This window comes from Candoia aspera, chromosome 1 (genome assembly GCF_035149785.1).
Source record: "Candoia aspera isolate rCanAsp1 chromosome 1, rCanAsp1.hap2, whole genome shotgun sequence".
NCBI classification, from domain to species: domain Eukaryota; kingdom Metazoa; phylum Chordata; class Lepidosauria; order Squamata; family Boidae; genus Candoia; species Candoia aspera.
Window position 1 is genome coordinate 86,385,586 of NC_086153.1, and position 21,205 is coordinate 86,406,790.

The following is a 21,205-nucleotide window of genomic DNA, read 5'->3' on the forward strand; positions in this document are numbered from 1 at the left end:
TACAACTGGCTCCAGTCAAAGTTCAGATGCAACATTTTGAAGCAGATGAAGACTGAAATGCCCACATTTGACTTGCACTGCAGTCATCAAAACAATAAGCAGTTAAGGCTATGTATCACCACTGCAAATGAGGATATAGTAAGTGCATTGGTCTCAGCTACATAAAATGCTTTGGGTTAGAGGTCAAATCTGGACATCTGTGTTCTAGGATGTTCTGGAATTCAACCCTTACTACAAGTCTGGGTCATCCTAAGAGAGTGTGTCTACCTATGTCAAACTAAATTCCTATCCTCTGTTGATCTTTCTTCCTAGGCCAAGTATAGATAAGCCTGCATAGTCTTAATTTATTATTTTAAAAGTATAAACTTTTTTTTTAAATAAGGGGGTGCTGTAAGAGTTCATAGGAAACCAGTAGAGTAACTGAATATGGAACAAACTGTCTTTGCCTTTGATTTCAAGAGTTTGGAAAAAGGCCAGAGTTCCTTACATATGTTTATTATAATCCAGACATCACATCTACATCAGGCCTTTCTTTTCCTTGCCTGAATTTAAATGCATATACCCTAATTAGTTGTTGCAGTAAAATAATATTAAATGTCCATTTGTCAGGCTATAGTTTTTATTTGTAAACCAAGTCAAAATAAATGCTATTAAAAGTGAAACTCTCACTATATTTTACTTTAAAGGGTTAAAGTTGCTCTCTGCCATGGAATCAATTGTGGCATTCTTTGACTTCCACTCAAGTGATACATATCTATTTTCTGACAAACTCATCGTTTCCCGCTGAAAGAACCATTTGCCAGACTTAAAGGGTGTGGTTTCAGTTAGGCAGATGTTTCGGCATCCCATGAGAAACCCACTGGCCTTCTAACCTATGGGAGAAGCCCTGCTTGCATTTTCTCTTACACTTTTCGTCCCCCTGAGCAACACAACTCATGTACAAGTCACATTTCATGGCTTCAGAACTTGCAGAAAAGAAGCAAGAATGAAGCAAAGTGACAGCAGCTTCAGAAAATCTGGTTTTTACCAGAAAGGCAATGCATCTTCTGCTCCTACAGGTACTCTGCTCCCCACAATCTCTTAAGCTGATACTCATTACTGTATTTTATAATGGAAACATCATGAAACATCAGTCACTTCTTGGCAAAACCTATACCTGCTATGCAGATTCTGCCACTGTACTGCCCAAAAGGGCTTTCAAATGCAGAACTAAGAGTGCTAATGAATTTGGTAGTCAGGGAGCCCTTTCCCTTTGTACAGTGCTAAAAATGATTGCCTTTGGACCTATCCAGTTTCAGGAGGAGTTCTGTTTGGGTGATAGAGCTTCTGCTCCCAGGTGCACTCCCAGAAAAGCTGCTTTGGGACTGCAGGCTTTTCTAGAACGGGAGGGGAGAGGGAAAGGTGGTGAAAGTTTGTCTGGTATAGTCCAGCCATCCATTAATAATAACCTCTGTATAGCCTTTTCACTTCAGACTCTCCCCAATGAATTATTTTGCAATAATATATTGTGGGGGGGGGGAGGAGGAGGAGGAGACCCAGCAACAAAAAGCCAGGGCAGGGAATGGTACCTAGAAAATAGAGTACAATAAAACCCAGCCATAAAATTACACTGCTAATGCAAAGAGCTATTGGGATCCAGCTGATTAACTTGAGCACACTGCATAAAAGAATCAATTCAGATGGCAACCAAGTTCCAGTCCCTGCTTTGCTCCTGATGCAAATGTTTCTACTTCTTCCCCTCTGGCAAGTTTTTCATAACACTTTCCCAAAGAGATGGCACCCCCACCCTCACTTTTCCACTGCCCCATTAAGATCACTAGCCAGCATGTCTTCTCTTTAAAGCTGCTAATTCTTACCTTCAGTGCTGGGCTTTTTAATTTCTTCCACCCGAATTAATTTCTTTCTCACTCTGCGAGTTGAGTTGACCAACTTATGCAGTCTCTTAAACTTCACGGATTCTTCTGATTCATCATCTGATTGCTCTCTTGACTGGCGAGGAAGCAAAAGGAAATGTTAGTAGAGGAACTGTTGCCCAGCTCAGTCCCTGACTGAACACAAGGCAGAGAAGAATCTCTTTTTCCAGAGTTCTAAAACAAGGCAAACCCTGAAACTTGAAACAGTTCATCTCTCATCCTGAATATTCACAATTTCTCTCTCTCTCACACACACAGAGTACTTTAAACATAATGGAACATACCATTTTCACTTCTAAATTAGCACAAAGTAAGGTCTCATGCACCAAAACACATCCCAGTCCTCATCCTCCTCTCTGCCTCTGCACATTGTGTAGTAATAGCTGTCTCCACGTTGCCTTCCTGCACAGCCCAGGCAAGACACTTTCCTAGAACTCCTTGAGCCTCGCTAGTTAAGCTCCTGTGGTTTGGGTCAGGCAATGGTCTTGTCTGGCCTGGCGAAACTTAACGTTGAAAAACCTGGTTATAAACTGCTTTTCTATGCTGAACTGAAACACTATCATCGACTCCTTTTTTCCAGACTTAACAAGGAAAATCAAAAACAGCAACAGCAGCAAAAATGAGGAGGGAGGGAGGGAGAGAGAGAGAAGGAAGGGGAGGGAGGGAAGGAAGGGGGAAAGCTCATTCACTCCACTCCGACTTATTTTATTAGTTATAAAGAGCCACAGAATTATCTTCTCTTTCCCTGTCCCAGGCTTCCCATTCTAAAGATTCTCAAGATTGGCTGTTAATGCAGACCGAGCATTCCTCAGGAACTGACCAAAGGAAAACTTTGACCTTTACAGGCACTTAGTTTAGCCCATATTCCCCAGCATCCCATTTGGTCTCACATCTGATGCTGTATGCTCAGTTCCAGCTGTTTTCCCTCAAGTATCAAGCATTACAGAGACATAAAGAATCCTCCCTCTCCAGCAGCAGTGACACCACAGGCTGAAACAATCCATTCCTTGTGAACCAAATCAGAGCTCTCATTTTCAAGCCAGACCCAGTGCTCAATATGCTACTTCCTCTGTTCGGCCCTGTTTAGAATTTCTGTGTGTGAAAGTAGAAAGGGGGAGACTGAAAGAAAGAAAGGAAGAAAGAGGGGGACTCACTCTTGGCTTTTACAGTACAGAACTGCCACTGTACCGACTTGCATTCCAAGGCGTCGAGAAGATTCCAGCTGGAAATCTCCAAAGACTGTATCTCTGCCTTTGCTTTCACACACAGCCCTGACCAATTCATCTCAATTCCAGCCTCCAGCCCAGAACCGCAAGAGCAACTTCCTGTTGGTGAACTTCGGGTCATTTAAGTTACCAGGTTGGCATTGGTCATTATTTTCTAGCCATGTTTTAAGTCTGACAAAATAGGCTTTATTTAACAGCAACGTATATAACATCCGTAGGCATCGAGCTAGCTATGTGGGACAAGGCAAGTCAAATGTCACCTACTGCACCTTCTGACGGTGCCTAGGACCTGGTCCACAGTTCTTTCGTGATCTTGGTAGCCCACCTTTGTCACTGTCCTTTTTGAACTGTGGTGCCCAGAACTGGACACAGAACTGCTAATGGGGTCTGACCAGGGCAGGGTAGGGTCAAATGATTACTTCTTGTGATCTGCATGTCACTGTTCCACTCTACTCTGCTCTGGGTCATCATTCAAACAGAACTTGGCTTAGCTTTATTTATTTATTTATCAAATTTGTCACCACCCATCTCCTCCGACCGGAGGGACTCTGGGCGGTTTACAACACAGAATAAATATACAATAAAAACTCAAATAAACAATAAAATTCCAATAAAATCCCATTAAAACCAAAACAATTTATGTGCAAATGCAAATGCAAAACAATTTATATGCAAATGCAGCCATATTGTCCTGCTCGGACTCTAAAATCAGATAGTACCTTTTAAAACTCTTTACAGATGCCCTCTTTCTCTTTGCACTTGGAAATGTGTGAGTGTGTGTAAGTCAGAGAAAAATGTTCTTCAAGACGCTGTTGTATTGAATACCCATGCATCACAGGAAAAGTATGAGGTTTCCCTATGTTATGTGATTCCTTACACAAAAAGGTATTTGCATATTAAGAACAAAAGGGTGGGAGGCAGCATTTTACAGCGTGGCACTTTGGGCATCCCACTCAGAGGTCAGAGTGCTTCCAATTCAACAACTGTAAGGGTTTGCATCTACAGGCATGCAGCTTTCTGCTTCAAAATGTTTCAACACAGCCAGCAACTCTGTGCCAAAATAGAGGGCCCCACAACATGTATAACCCTCTATCTGGAAAGCAATAATTCTATAAAGCGATCTCTTTGCATATTCCAAAGAAGAAAACACATGGAATTACAATACTGTAAACAGGAACAGCTTGATTTTCAACCACACTGCAAGCCCCCACCCCTGTTCCAGGTTTTCATTCAAAAGCCCTTAATGGCTCAAGTCTTAATTATTTTGGCTAATGTCGGATGCAGAAATTCTGTAGTGAATGCTTAAGTGTTTCATTTCTAGTTTCCATGGCAACATTACATCAGATTGCAGACAGCTGGCTCCACAGTTTTAAACCATAACAAATTGACCAAGCTAGTTCAGAAAATTATACTGGCTTTAAAGAGATAGCATGCTATTCAGCTGCCAGCAGAACGGTGCAAGACCAACGGGGCCCACTTTTGGCAAACATGTTAAGGCGGACTCTCTTTCTCAGCTTCTTTTGGAACAAGTGCATTTCTGACACATCAGCAATGTTCTAATACCAACAAAAAGTGGGCCAGCTTGGGTCAATATATTCCACAACTACATGGGGAACCAGATCAACAGCATCTGCAGTTATGAAGTTCTCCAACAGTAAACTGAAACAAACTTTTGTCAGATGGTCAGAAGCCTCCGAAGCCAAGTGGCTTTGGAAGTCCCCTGTGCTTCCTCCTTAACAAAGTGGGATTAGAAGTCAGGAAACTGGCCCAGTTGCTAAAGTGATCTTTGTAAAAGATGACAGCTCTCAGTTTTCTCTGCATGCTCTGACTCCCATTGGATCCTATATCTCAAGTCAAGCTTATGAATATAATTTTGGGAATTATGTATTTACTGTCTAAAGAAACAAAACTACTGAAATTCACATTTTTAAAAATTGATGTATATTTCTTGATCTGTCAGTATTTATTGCTTTTTTGGTCATAGCCTCCTTTCTAAATATGTGAATAAAGTCCATCCAAGAAACGGTTAATTAACATATCAAATTACTACTTAACTCAGGGATGTTTCGGTAGGTTAACTTTATTTCCTACCTGCATCATAACTAATTTCTCATTTCATAACTATATGATTACAATCAAGAAATAGGTGGTTATTTCAATAAAGAAAACACATATTTGTTACAATGTTTTATTACCTATGCATTTATCTAGAGATACAGTTTCATACACATGTTGGGCATCTCTGCTTAAATGGTATAATTCACTCAGTCCCTAAGTGAACAGAAACTATACAACCTTTACATGGTACAAAGTTGAAGACAGCATCTTTCTGCAAATGTGAATGTATTCCTACTCTTTATATACAGTTGTTTACAGATTCCGAAAGGTGACTGACTTGTACTGCCTACAATTCTACAGGTGAACAAATACTTTGTTGCTCTAAGGCTGTGACTGTTGTTCTGTCTACTTTTAACATCCACTGGTTTTTCTAAGCAGCTGTGTGAGGATTTGAAAATTTTTACAAAGCAGGAGAAGGCTATTTAAAAGAAAAACAAAAACACTTCCAGATAACAATTTTGATTCTGGCAAACATTGTTAAGAAATGGAAGTTACACAAAACTGCAGAAGTCAAGACAAGACCTGGAAGAACAAGAACAATCTCTGCTAAGATGGGTCCCAAACTATTCAGATCAGCAGATCAGAAACTGTAGATCACTTCAAACAACTTGCTGAAAAGTTTAGCTGACAGTGTAGATTGATCATATTATGGACCACAATTCCATAGTATGGTCAATCTAAAGCTGCCTGCTTTTCAATCAGCTGGCTATTCTATGTCAAAGTAGCTGGCTTTGTAATAACCAAAAATCTGTGGTATTGCACTCACAAACTCTACATTTCTTTCTCATTTCTAACTAAATGAGTTAGTCCAATGTTTTCACAGAGAATTAGCATTATTTTATGCTTGTGCAACATGATATGACACCCTCTAGATGTGTTGGAACTGAAGCTCCTGGGTTTCTCACCCACCATATAGCTTGGTTAAAATGATGGGAGCAGCAGACCTAACATATTTAGAGAGTCTAATCATTTATTTACCTACTTATCTAGATCAGGGCTTGGCTGGTAGTAATGTTTATTATACAAAAGCAACTTTCTCTAAGTAAATTATTCCAGAGGGATATAAATAGAAAATAATTCCAGAGCCATATACAACATGTTCTGCACTAGTCATTCTAGATCTCCAAGCTAAACTTGGAAAAAGTCAAAGGATTTGCTAGTCCATTTTAAGGAGGCATTGCTGCCTCTTCTCTTATTTAATTAACTGTAGTATTCATCTGCCCCCAAGTAGATTTTTTTTTGTCCAACCCCATCTCTCAGCGGCTTAGATCAGTGTTTCTCAACCTTGGCTACTTTAAGATGTGTGGACTTCAACCAACCAGCAAGGCTGGCTGGGAAATTCTGGGAGTTGAAGTTCACAATCTTTAAGTGGCCAAGGTTGAGAAACACTGGCTTAGATAAATGGTTTGTGAAAAAAACACCTAAGGAAAAAAACTTCACAATCCCTACATCTTGTTGGGAGGGAACAAAAAGCAGCTATAAAATTAAATTTTAATCAAATGGTAAAGATATGGCTGACAGGGCAAGTCATATATCTTTAAAAAAGAAATCAAGTAAGGGAAAGGATCAGAAAAACTCAGCATGCTGGCCTGTGACATACATAGCCACAGGGAGGAGCCCTTCTTGTTCTTTTTTCCTCCATTTCCCTTTGGAACAGGGGAAATCCATCCTTTGAATATTATGTGACAGGCTTGATGACTTACCAGCTTTGACATTTAAGAAGCCTAATACTCTGTTCTGAATAATTCTCCCCTGGGGGCTGCTCTTCTCAGCTGTGTAACTCTAAATTATCCATTGCTCAGTTAAATGAATAGTACTGGACTTTACCCTCCATGCCTGGATTTGGGAGCCACACAGTCTGATAGGGCATTGGTTTTACTAATGGCCATTTCATATATGAAGGGGGAAAGGAATTAAAACACAATCCATTGGCTGCTTTCTGCCCATATAATTCTATACCTCCACAAGAGAGGTGGAAGTTACTGGCTGTAATAAGTCTATTTGCCACAAAGTCAGGCCCCCCAGTTCCTTAGTAATTGTCAATGGAATTTCAGTGAATGAAAAATGGGTGGGGAAAGAGAGAAGTAGGAAGAGGAGCTCATAAAACACTATTGCACCACTGCAAAATGACTTTGGAATGCTAAGAAATAGAATACTCTCATAGAAAGACAGACAGACGGACACACCTGCCCACAAAACCGAGCATTACTCAAAGAATGACTAACAGTTTGTTAACATCTTCAACATCTTCCAGATGTTTCCAATTACAACTCCTATCAGCCCCTGCCAGGATGATAAATGATGATAAATGGTCAGGGATGATGGGAGCTGTTGGAACCCAAAGCATCTGGAAGGACCCAAGTTGGAGAATGCCAGCTTAGAACATGTGAATTTATTGTATTTCTATTTTTTTTTAATATATATCTTGCTATCTGTCAGCATTTAAGTTTCATGATCTTTGTTTTGACTATATAACCCAAAACAGGTTGGGCTTAACAACTCTAAGAAACTACAATGGCTGGGCATTGGACATTTGAAAGGTGGATTTCTTGGATACCAATAGGCCTGTGAGATCTTCATCAGAACTCTCTCTGTTCTCTCCCATAGACCTGCCTAATATCTTTGCTATTCTTTACAGGACTCAGGTCTTTGAAGACTTTCTCATTCTTATTTTTTCTGGTAGATTTGTCTTGCTGCTGATTTGAAAGTGTTATTTCAACTGGTTTTCATATATTATTATCATAATAAGTTGTTTTAGAATTTTGTACACTGAGCCATCTAGGGGGCTTACAATATGTGGAAAAGGATAGAAACCTAATAAATAGTTCCTGTATCCTGAAACGAACATTTTGCCCTAAGTTATGATAGCCAAGGCACACCAATAGCCATTCTGATCCATCCTATAGCATGTGCCTTGTTTGAGCTGGAGTATTTATTAACAACTACCTGCTGTCGTCCCAAATGGTCAATAGTTATGACAGAGTGAACCTATGTGCAGCAAGGATGAAGGCAATTGGGGGAAGGCAAGTCATCCATCTGGCCAAAAGGCTACATCTTCTTAGTACACAGATAAGAGAGCAAGCCTGCTCTGGAAGCTTTTACAAGTGCTTAGTTCTCATGATATAATTGACTAGGGCAGTGTATTCCAGCTATGACAATTTCCAGGTGTGTGGACTTCAACTCCCAGAATGTCACAGCCAGCATGGCCATTGATAAGAAATCTGGGAGTTGAAGTCCACACACCTAGAAGCTGCCAAGGTTGGGAAACACCAAACTAGGATATATTGCTGTTTAAGGCTATACTTTCCTGGTTTGTCTTATTTATCATCCTCTGGTCAGAGTGGTAATGTCAGACAACTGAATTTTAACTTTTGTTTATTTATTTTGTTAGCTTTATATCTCACCTTCCTTCCAGGAGCTCAAGGTCGTGGAGGTGTCATTTGTCCTCCAATTTAATCCTTGTAAGGATCCTGTGAAGCAGGCTGGGCCAAAGTCATCCAGTTGTCTTCCACAGCTGAGATTGTACTTGAATTTAGATTTTTGGGTTGCAGTCTACTATGTCACATTTCAAGAAACAAGTGCAAGTATAGACAACTAAATTGATCATCTTTGCATTCATCAGCTTTGGGGAGGTCCTGAGTCATGTTCCTTTAAATTAGATACAATTGCTAAGACACTTAAAAAAACAACAAACCAACATATCCAAGCCAATGAGTAGCCATGATGTTCCAAAAAATGATAGCATTTATTTATTAATTTTACAGTATTGAGTCTCCCTTCAAATTATATAATTGGCAAAATAAATCCAACTACAGTTATCTTGTTAAATTGCATCAACTTGCCAGGGTCCTGGAGAAACGGGAAAGTTGAGAATATGGAGGTTTCAACATAGTTCGATTATGTATCCATCTAGCATATTCAAGGAGTAATAGAGCTTCTTCAATCAATTTGCAACAGTTCTGTGCTGGGTGTAATCTACATGGCAACTAATGAACAAGCAGGCTCCAATGGCCACCTTAGCAAGAAGCATACTAAATATTAACTAGTAACAAAGTGCCTGATAAAATGTATAGGAAGTTTCTTTCAGATATTCATGATGGAAAAATATTATAATTTCAATGTCTTCCCAGAAGGGTCTGACTCAATAGTGGAATAATTGCTGAAGCATGTTTCTAAAGGTTGACTCCTGTCATTTATCTAAAAAGCATTTACCAAGTAAGTCCCTTCTAAATTTCCTGATGCTCTTCCAATGGCTTGGACTATAGTTCCCATCAATTCCAGGCAGCATAGAAGAACCCAACCAGAGAGTATCAGCTTTGGAAATATTGAAAAACTATTTTTTTGTCCCTATGGAGCAATGAAATTCACATATTTGTAGATGAGAGTTTAATTTTGGTTTGTATGCATGTGCCTGTGAGATGAGGCAGAGTCCAAGAAATTTACTACTTCTACAGCATCCCCTGCTGGCTATTTCATGGGAACTTGTTAAGCCTCGATTTTCCCACTAAATATAAAATGAGAATTTGAAAGTTGTCACATGCAGGGAATGAGAAATGAACTGCAGGGCAAGACAGTGGAAAAACAGTGGTAATGAAGCTCTGTTGTTCTGTCCAGTGTCCTTAGATCTGGAGCTCAATTAAGCTCTATCTGCACAGATGTAGTTTGAACATATTGTTAACTTCTAATTCCATTTAAATCTCATTGGCAAGGATCTATCATCCTATTTATATCTGATGGCACAGAGCCAAGCATGACAACAAAATGCACTGTCAGGGGGACATTTGGTTCCTGCATGCTTGCTTTGGATATTGGCCATAACTCTGCACTGTGATGAGGAGCTCTGCGGGTTGCATTGCCTAATGCAAACTAACTAGTGAATTGCACTCTGAACCATCTTAAAGCTTTTCATAAGCCCCCTATGAGGAGAAGAATGTATCTATCATTATCCATCTTTCTCTAACCTAATTCTCTGCTGCCCTAACTGAGCAAATGATAGGATTTGTAATCCAGCACATCTGGAATGCCCCAGTTGGAGAAGACTTCTCTTATATTTATTCATTTAGTCACAGATGTGGGAAAAGGTACTCAAATACAAGCTTTCTCTTTGAGTGTAGGAATGGAGAAAAAAATTAGAATTTCTCCCCCCGCCCACCCATCCCCAAGCAAAGTAGAATAAATTTCTTGTTGAATTATGTACTGAATTCTTTTTTTAGATTTTATATAGTCCTCTGCCACTCAATCATACCATACCATTATACTACTCTCAATTACCCTAATGAAGATATTCTTTGGATTGCAATTCCTAGAATTCTCAGCCAAGACAGAAATTTTAGAAGGTACCATGGACTCTTCCGTAGGCACTGGACATGGGGAGCGAGAGAAAGAGAAATGAAAGAACTAATGTAGCTAAGAAATTAAGGATAAGAGTGGAGCAATCCTATATTAATTTATTGAAACTATATTTAAAAGCTGGTAATGAGAAGATGAATAATACATTACTTTTTGGCACTGACAGTGAAATTAAAAAGAAGACAAATTTTAAGGCCGAAGCTAATGTTAGAATTAGTTTGTGAATTGCTTTAAGGCTACCTATTTCACTAAGACAAATTTATGTATAAACAAATCTATACATAAACTGAACCCAGGGAGATTTTTAATCTGTTCAATCATGTCTGATTCTCTGAGACTACCTGGACAAGCCCTGAAGTTTTCTTGGCAAAATATCAGAAGTGGTTTGCCCTTGCCTTCTTCCTAGGGCTGAGAGAAAGTGACTGGCCCAAGGTCACCCAGCTGGCTTTGTGCCTAAGGTGGGACTACAACTCACAGTCTCCTGGTTTCTAGCCTGATGCCTTAACCACTACACCAAACTGGCTCTCTTTTATGGTGTTACCTCTTAGTAAAGGTTCTCTCTGCCTATTTAATTATATTTATATTTTTATTTGTAGATATTACTTGACTAACAACTTGTAATCTTATTAGAAGCTTCACAAGTCACAAGCAGAATGAACCACTGAAAAGCTAAAATGACAATTTATTAAACCATTGACATCATTATTGAAAACTTCCCTTCCCTTCCATCTTCCTCACTCCCACTCAACTCATCTGGGTTGAATATGTTTCTGTGTCAAATTTTAGATGATAGTTTCCACAGAGAGGGACCTGTTTTCTTGTTACTCATAACATGTAACAGCATACTGACAGTACTATATTATCATTAATTATAATTAGAACACCAGCTCCACTTTGGCTGATGATGTGGGATGACAGTCTCTGAAATAAATTGGAATACTTCCTGTCTTTACATTCTTTGGACTCCAAGGAAGATTTTCAGATTCTTAGGCTGGAGATGTGCCATCCCTTTCACTTTTATATGAACTTGGGCTTTTTTGTTTATTAATGTCTTTGCTATTGACAGGATAGAGACAAGATGCTGGGTAGAGTTAAAGTACTTGTTGCTGTCTGGCTGGCCCCTGTATTGGAGAGTCACTGAAGGGTTTACTTCTGAATCAACATATTTTGAATTGAACATTTTGCTTTCAGATCACACTGTTGAGAGTTTTGGGGAATTACTGCCATTTAATTTGTTTTTCATGACCCTTTCTTAAATGCACGATTTGTTCTTTAGTTGTGAACATTAATTTCTGGAGCAGTAGACTGCATTCATTGATTTCTGGAAGTAAAGTGGGTCAATAGGTCGTTAAAGATGAATTATTTCAAGGGTTTTTAAATTCCCTCTAATTCTTATTCTATGATCCCATATACAGTATATGTCCTTGAAAAGCAAGACTGGGCTCATGCTTTATGCTAAATCATAAGGTAATTTGCTTTGTTTTGTCTTGACATGTTGTGTGAACCTAATCGTTATAACTGGTAAACCATGGTTTATGGCTTAACCTGTACAAATGCAATCAATGGTAGTTTATTGAACTAATCATGATTAAATTAATCATGAGTTAGCACTATGTGCGAACTCAAACAAAGTATTACGAAGTATTTATAAGAAGTCAGCCTGAATTACATCCTGAAACATCCCAACTCTTCTTAGAGAGCACTCACTAGAAAACCTGCAGAAAAGTTTCCTAACTATGCACTGGGCAGACAGCTATCAGATACTGAAATAAATCTGCCTGAATCCAATCCAGTTGCCAGTCTGGCACATTCCAAAAGGCCAGAGATGGAACTGTCTAAACTGAGCCCATAATTAACAGTATAGGAACAACAGAGAGCAGCCTCACTGCAGACATAAGGATAATGGGTCCCTGTCTCTTGCTGTTTTTGAATTTTAGCTCAGCAAGGGATCAAACATCTCAATTTGTCATGAGAAAAACTGTAAATGACAGAAGGTGAAGAGGAGCAATTTAATCCATAGCTGCTAAACCCATAACTCTTCTTTATTTCCCATTCCTCTAGCAACATTCAACTATTGTAGGTCTTTATAAGTCTACAGTAACCATGTTCTAAGTAGCATCATACAGACTTACATTGCAATTGGAAGAAACATCAAAAGTTGGGTAAGGACTATCAGACCATTCAGATGCATCCATGTTTCCTGACTGCCGATGTTGAGCTTCATATTCCTTAAGCTGAAATGAAAATATAACAAAGAGCAACCCATGGATTTTCTCCCTTGCTAAAAGTATATTTATTCAGTTTAATTCTTTTTTTTTACAAGCAAATAATTATTGAAGGAATTAAAGCTCTAGTATTACCAATGCAAAACATTGTTGTGATAATACCTTTGTTCCTTATACTGTTTAGAAAAAAATTACACACCCAGAAACAAATGTATGTATGATTTTGAAGTTAAGATTATCAGTGCTGTAATCTGAAAATACTTTATTGTAGTAGGAATTGCATGTGTGTATGTAGGTGTGGGTGTATGTATATATGTATATATATACCCACCCACCCACCCACCCACCCATCTGGAAAATTAATCCTCAGTGGAGAATCAGTTTTACACGAATAGAAATTTTAGCCATACACTGTATATTTACCGCACAGCTGAAAATAGTCTTGGCACTGAGGTAGCTAAGATTTCATCCTTTGTTAAGATGTAATACAATTGATTATCTGTGTAAATGTAATATATATTATTTTACTGTTCAGATTAACATCAAACAATAGAACAAATGTTTTCAGGTTTTTTTTTAAAGCCTTTAAGACCATTACATCAGAAATGCTTTCATTCTGGATTTTGAATCCAGAAATGTCTACCCGATCCATAAAATCACCTATTTAGAAACTGCTTGTATTTGTTTGATTCCCATAATTATGGATGCTATGCACAAGGTTCTGTGATTCACTGATGTAATTAGACCTATCATTTGTCCCTAGCATACATAATGTATTTGCATTATATACCCTAGCAAGAGCTTCCTCAATAGTAATCATCTTCTCCTTGACCATCATCATTAACTGAATCCGCTCCTCGTCACTCATTGTGATTTCACTTGCCACATAACCAACATCTTCTCCTGGAGATAAACAGGAAAAATGAAAGAATAAAGGTATTTCAAAGTAAAACAAATACAAGTCAAGCACAACAAGGCATGATTTTCCCAGTGAACTGACCACATTTGATCATACTACAAATTTCCCACTTATTCACATATCAACATCTTTATTTAAGTTTTGAAAACTGCAATGATCTTAATATTTCAAAAAGAGGATGACAGTGGACATAGGAAACCTACTGCTATTTTTCCTCCACTTTTAAAATTAAAGCACAACTCCTCTATATGGGATGTTTCATTTGATGTGTATATGATTTGCAGTGATACAGGAAAATAATAATGATGTTTACATGGTGCTGACATTCAGAGACTTATTGGGGATTAAAATGTATAGGCTCTCTGATATTATGTTATGGCATCACTTTGCTCAATATGCAAATTTTTGCCCAATCTGAATATGGAAACTATGCAAAGGAAGCTTGCCCAGGCTGCTTGATATTATGACAATTTTATCAACATTACAATGCTAGTAGACTTATCATCTTAGATTCTAATATCTAAATGCTTATACCTTGTATGTAATATGTAATTTTGTAAAACTGAAACAATTTAACCCATAGCTGCTAAACCAAAGCATGTTTAAATAATATTGATCAAGGATCACCCAGGTTATAATTTTGAAGGCAGCCATATGGAAGAGAAGTTGGACTACTTTATTTTGTGATAAAATCTTACGTTTCTTAAACTGCAAAAATATCTTATTTATCAGACATAGATTAATTCGCCTAACATAATGCCTGATGCTATTGGTCAATTAAAACCACAGAATACATAAAATCAGTGCAGTGTTATCAAAGCTGCAGCCAGTATAAACTGAGATGATGAAAAAAAATATGCATTGTGACATGACAACGCAAACCTGGCTTTTCATATTTGGATGCAACTATATAAATTAGGACTTGCTTTATGATGCCACAATGCCTGTTCTGTCAGTTGCCCCACCCTGCGGATGCCCATGACTGTATCTGCATAACGGAAATATGGAAACCATGAAGTTTGTGGGCAGGGCCGAAGCTGCAGACAGTCCTTGACTTAGTTGACATAAATTATTACATGGGAAGCATGATTCCAGTGGAAGGGTGCTAAAGGACTCCCAGAGACCCAATTTGTGAATCTCCCCAGAGACCCAATTTATGAATGGTGGCATAATTACATTAGAAAATAGCTTTATGCCATGATGAACTCAACATATAATTATTTTAAGAGATTAAAAAAAAATCTGAAGCTTTGTTCAGAGTTAATATGTGACAGTAGATAACCCAGTTTTCTAATACTTTAGAACTCATTGAACACAGAGTATTATAAAATAATTATGACCATCCTTACTAAAGATTAAAACTGAATACATAAATCCTGCTTAAGGGCCCAGTAGCTATATAAACCTTCTTGCCCAATTTAACAATAAAAAAAGAACTTCATTAAAATTTTTACCTTTTGAAGACTGTCTCATTAGTCCCTTCTGATTCTTTCGGAAGTTTTGCCAGAAGTATTTATTCTTCTTTTTCCAATCTACTTTACCTAAAGATTTTAAAATATATGCACTCAGTAAAAAAAGAAAACCACTATCATCATTCAGCTTCAAAAACAATGTCAGTTTTAAATGAGCTGTCATAAATATTTATTATATTTGAATAAGGAAGGCTATTAGAATGTTTGGAATAAACAAGTAAAATACAGTTGCTTTTTATAAATGAAGCTACATCTCTGCAGTTATTTTTGCAACTTCTAATGGTTTTGGACCACTAATTAAAAGCCAAACTAAAAGTCTACAATGTATTTTTGCTTTCAGTTTACTATTTTGAACTTTAAATTTATAAACTAGTGATGCCCACCATTTGATTAAGGTCCACTTTCTGGTGTTTATTAAAGCAAATACAGAGTTAAAAAGAAACCAAAAGGCTCCAAAACACTTGGTTTCAATTAGTGAAGATCTTTCCTTTAAAAAAAAAAGGCGAGGGTGTGGAAAAGGGCGGCTGGCATCCTTAACTTATGGAAAAGCAGAATATGTTCAGCAATTAAATAAAATCACCCCACTCTTATGGATTTAGTATGACTCCGCATAATTGATATATACATAAGGAAATGCTATTTAAAAGCTTAAAGAGGATTTTGGAGGAAAAGTTCTTTTGGAGGGAAAAGTGTAAGTAGCAGAACAGAGGAACTCATTGCATGTGTTTCGAGAATCATGAATTTGGATCTGTCTGGTTACGGCTTTCCCAAAGCAAAGCCCTCCAAATAAGAGGAAGCATACTGACCAACTGCACTTTCTTCAGAGCTTGATTTATGAAGAGAGAACCTAAAACACAAAAGAGAAAGAGATAGTACTAGTTGTGGCAAACATCTTCTGTTCCATGAAAGCTGATGGCTTATAATTAATTAAGATTTGTGGAATAACATATCCCCTTCCACTCTTTTTTTCTATGAAGCCAGGAGGAAGAAATAGCATCTCAGCTCCAGCTCCACACTCGTACAATGGCTCAGCTCAGCTCCACTGTGAATGCTCTGAAACAATCTTCTTGTGACTGATGCAGAAAAATACGTTATGGAGGACAAAAGAGTTAAAGTTATGGGGTCAAAAGGGGAAGTGGAAAGAAAGGAAGTCTTCAACTCTTCCCTCTCCCTCAACTGTCTGCCACAGGAAAGAGAGAGGACATTTCTTATGAAAACACCATTTTATAGATATAATTTCAGTACACAAAGCTTGTGGGACCATTCACATTTTCCACTATCCACTGGGCAAAGTGAATGTGTTACATGAGAGAGATAAATCACAAGGTACTGAGTTGAGTTTTAGCTGTCTGACCAAGATCTTCTGTTTTAGTTTCTCTCTCTTTTGTGCTCAATCTGCCTGTACTAAAGAGATAGGACCCTTTCCCGTATCATACTCTGATAAGTCTCTCTCACGATATCCCTCTTTACTCTTACTTATTCGTAAGCACGTTGATGGACATAAATAGTCCAGAAGGATCCTCTGCCATTATTAGGCTAATTATATTCATAAATAAACTTGAACTTCCCAAATTGCCTTCCATCAATTTACAAAAAGTAATGATCAGCTGTGTAGAAAGACTATGTGTACAAATCAAACAGAATACATCTCACACAAGACAATAGGACCATGTCTACATTCTAAAGCAGTAGTGCTTTTGCTGCTATTACTTCACATTATGTATTTTATGATTAAAAGCAAACAGATTGGACAACAATTGTTTCATATCTCTAGAAAACAAGATGGACATTTCACTTCAAATACACACTGAAGCTGAAATTCACTTTGATCTATGGTCTGAGTTTGCAAACCACCCTGGTGTGCAGTTTCTAAGATTAGCAGTAGAGGGCAGTGCATAGTCTTTGATCACCTCTGGAAAGCTCCAAGAAGAAATTAAATTGTGCTTTGTTTTAGACCAGTCACAGTCACTGTCACTGATCCAAATGATTAGAGGCCAACTGTTTATAAGCATGAAAAACATAATCATCAATTTGCAGGGACATCATGAAAGGGAAAACGATAGCACGAAGTTAAATTCTGATTCGGTAAATTCATCCAAGCAGAGGCAGTAACTGCAGTGCTTGGACATGGCAAATCATCTTTCTTCTTTAGTCTGATTAGAAATTTAATCGGCACCAGCCGGGCAGCCAATTGACACAACCAATTCCAGATCTGGGTTTGCACCAGGTGCATGCTGGAAGAAGGCCATTGCTAGTTTCCTGACGGATGCAGTTTACACTCGGGACAACAGCATGTAAAAAGAAAATTGATAGCTTGGGTGGGTTCACAGCACTAGCAGCCAAGTGCCTTGATTTTTCAAAAGGAGCTCAAAGAAATACAGAAGATCTCTCTCTCTCTCCCCCTCTCCCTCTCCCTCTCCCTCTCCTGAAGCATAGATTTAATAACAATTTCTAAACCATCCAGGAGTATTTCAGTCAAGTTTGTACAGGATCCTAGAAGAATGCAGTTAATCACTTAATATACTTACTAGAATGACGAACAAAACAGAAAGATAAAAGCAAAATGTTTTGGCTTCCAGCTTCTTCAGCTGTTTTAAAGCAGGAACCTTTGTATGAGTAGCTGAAGTGAAAGCATTTTGCTTTTGAATTTGAATCTATGTGTATGCACATGTATGTGTATGAAGGACAGTGGTATGTATGTATTTATGTGTGTATGTATGTGTATACATATACACAGACACATCTAGAGAGATTTTAGCCCTTCATTCATTCATTTAAAGTGCCTAAACTTGGAAAAGCTTGCCAGCTCCAGCTATAGATTTGGACCTCTTTAATACAATATAAAGTGACACAAAGCCTAGAGAGGTATTTTTTTAGGTCTTTATGCTGTTTAATTTCTTATTCTTCCCCGCAAACTTATCTCATGTCAACAGGTTTCTGCCTTCATTTTGCATTTTCATGCAAGCATGTCTATTGGGGTTTTTCCTTTTATTCTTGACAAAGAAATACACTTCAGTCACTCACAAATGCTCTGCCTCTCTTAGAAGAAGTGTGTCTCTTTCAAACACATAAAAATCACAGTGCCCAGCTTTTCTAGTTATGCAGGCATACTCATAACTACATAAACAACTATAAAAATGGTGCCACAGGCAAGAGAAAGAATCTAAACAGAAAACATGTCCACAAAGCATAGCACAAGACTATTTGCACAATTTATAAATGTAGCAATATCTTCTTATTATGAAAAAGAGTATGTGAACCATTTCCAGGAATTATGCAGACTTGGTTGGTTTGTTTGCTTGTTTTACTAAGAGTGAAAAATATAATACACATATCTCAAAATTTATTCATAAGTACAGATAAAAGAATAGAGAGTTGGCCTTTTGAGAATGGGGGGAAAAAAGGCCTGAAAAAGTTCATAGACAATCCCAAGTCTTCTGGACTCAAAAACTCAATAAAGGCTTTTTTTTCCAAGTATAGCCTCCAGGCATGCTAGCTGAAAGCCAAGTGTGTCTCTCAACCTGAAATACACAGTACACTCTGCTACAAATTAAAGATGCCATATGCCTTTTCAGTGTTCTGAGTGAGCTCGAAAAAAGATGCTGCAGCTTTAAGAGTTGGTTTAAATGAACCAATTCCTTAAAGCAGCTGTATCTTTTTTCAGGTTCACTTGGAAGCACCTGCTTTAATGACTAGCAGAGAATTGCTCTCATGAACTCCAGAACAATTCTGAATCATTATCAAGGCAGATATAGTTCTACAGCCATGTTCTAACTGGTGAACTACCAGAGATTTTATTCACAGCACTTTGACAATTATATTAGGATATATTTGGTGCTAAGAGGAGGGGAAAAAAGCAGGCTTGTTTCCAATCTGAACTGAGATGGGAATGATGAAGAATTAGACTTCTTAAATATATGAGAAGAAAAATGTATGATCCCCGAGAATGGCCTTCTTGTTTGATTTGACAATTAAGCTGTTCTGTGTGGAACCTGCATCTTCTTCATGAACGTGTACGGGACATGATTTGTGTTCTTCCATTCACAGGCTGACAACTCGCTCTGAAACTTAATGATGCGGTCACACTTGGCAGTAGCTCTGGTGCTGCATGTCTGAAAAGCAGCCAAATGCCATTACTCCATAGCTTTGGCCCTTTGGTTTTGCTGGGCTCTTATGTACAGCTTCATTAGCTAGCCTCCAAATGAAATGCACTCCAAGGTATATAGTAAAAGGACTCCACAGACAGTAGTTTACATCAGGAGAAAAAAAGGGTTAGATAGCCAATATAGATTGTGTAAAAGAAGATCTGTTTACTATCAAATCCTGCTTACGGTAGGACATGAATGTCACTTAAAATATGCAAAACTTTTGGCAATTGCATTCATGACAACTCTATTATATAGAACAATACTCATGAGTCTGGAGAAATTGATTGCATAGTTCATACAAAATTATATATTAAGGATGAAGCTTTAAGGTGCCAGAAGACTCTTGTTTTGTTCCAACAGATAACACAGGTTCACCTCTAGAAACAGTATGTCATTCTTGCAAATGCATATAAAATACAGAACAACATTGCAGTTTCTGAAAAACCATCACTTTCTCCAACAATATAAAGGGAAACTAATACTGAGATTATCCCAATTTTTATTTTTCCATTATAAATAATAAATGCAGACTTGGTAAAAAATATACCCAATTCTCATTTCCCAAAGAGAAATGCACAGGTACCTAATGTAGTCCTAAAAATTAAATAGCCATTAAAAAGAATTAAACATGAATTATTCTCTGCACTCCCATCCCATTGACTACTTACAAGCCAATTGCAACAGATAGCCTGGTCTGTTTCAGTGTAACTTACATCTGGGGCCCAATGAACACCTCAGTACAAAAGCCCTTTGCTACCTTCCTTTGACAGCATTTTGTTTATCTGCCTACATTACACAATGCCCAGTAACTAAACTACTGTGATGATACTCTTCTGGGTGACGACAAGATAATTTACTTACAGATGAGACATTATGAGGGAAATGGGTCTTTAAGGTTCCTATAGAGATTTGCATGACTCTGCTAGCATCTATGTGAGAAAGATGGAAAACAGAGAAGTTCCATTCAACTATCTTGTCATTACGTCTCCATAGCAATGGCTCTGGGGTCAACGTCTTCTCAGCAGTTACAAACATGACACTTCTCTTGTTTTGCCTTCTTTCTCCCATTGCAGGCAATACAGACATGGCAATGTTAACCGCACTTGCTTGAGAGCAGGGCCCCACAGAAATTAGACCAGAATCTCTGTGTGACTTGCAGACTATCAGCAAGATTTTACATGTAGTTGATTGGAGGACCTCAGAGTACTCATTAAAAAAAAACCTGTTAGATTCTGAAATTCTAAACTCTACCCTCACAGTATGTCTATTATTTCATAATCCCTGGTCATTGGTTAAAAGTTGTTATCTTCTGTAGGTTTTATTGCATCCAACATTCTTCCAGGAATATTGTGGGGTCTTATTTAAATTTCCGTTCTACTCAAGCACTGGAAAAGTCCCTTCACTGAGGCAACAGGATACAGAAACAGAATGGTAATTTCCTCCAAGAAAAAGGAACAATCTCCTTCAAGCCAGCATATGAAAAGCTGGAAGCAAAATCACAAACCATTAGCTCTCAGTAAATGAATGGAAAAAGAGCAATAAATTGTGGCTTAAAAAATGATAGCACAAGATAGGCCAAAAATGAGATAAGGGTAATATTAGAAACTACATTAGAAAGGATGCACACAATTGCTTCTAATACTAATGAAAAATAAAATTTCAGGCCCTGATCAGAATAAAGACCAATAAAATCTCCATATTTCATTCATCACATACTGGGAATTACAAACAACAACAACAAAAGTAACTTAAGAGATCATTTTCACAGCATAGAGCTGAAGCTGGTATGGCAAGATGCTGTGTGAGATGCAAATTATGATTTTTCATGTCCCAAC

General features: G+C 37.9%; 1 protein-coding gene across 3 annotated transcripts in view; it reads right to left on the reverse strand.

The window, feature by feature from the left end:
• The window catches only part of SASH1 (SAM and SH3 domain containing 1), a 137,934-nt gene that overhangs the window by 37,970 nt on the left and 78,759 nt on the right, over nucleotides 1–21,205 (reverse strand). For 2 of the 3 annotated variants that reach the window (XM_063308796.1, XM_063308788.1), the window contains exons 5-9: nucleotides 16,029–16,069; nucleotides 15,205–15,291; nucleotides 13,622–13,734; nucleotides 12,739–12,840; nucleotides 1,857–1,989 (exon numbers count right to left, since the gene is read on the reverse strand). In XM_063308796.1, the coding sequence (XP_063164866.1) occupies nucleotides 1,857–1,989; nucleotides 12,739–12,840; nucleotides 13,622–13,734; nucleotides 15,205–15,291; nucleotides 16,029–16,069 (476 nt within the window). Of the gene's footprint in view, nucleotides 1–1,856; nucleotides 1,990–2,197; nucleotides 2,505–12,738; nucleotides 12,841–13,621; nucleotides 13,735–15,204; nucleotides 15,292–16,028; nucleotides 16,070–21,205 lie in introns of those variants that run through there. The other variant, XM_063308804.1, reaches the window with a different exon arrangement.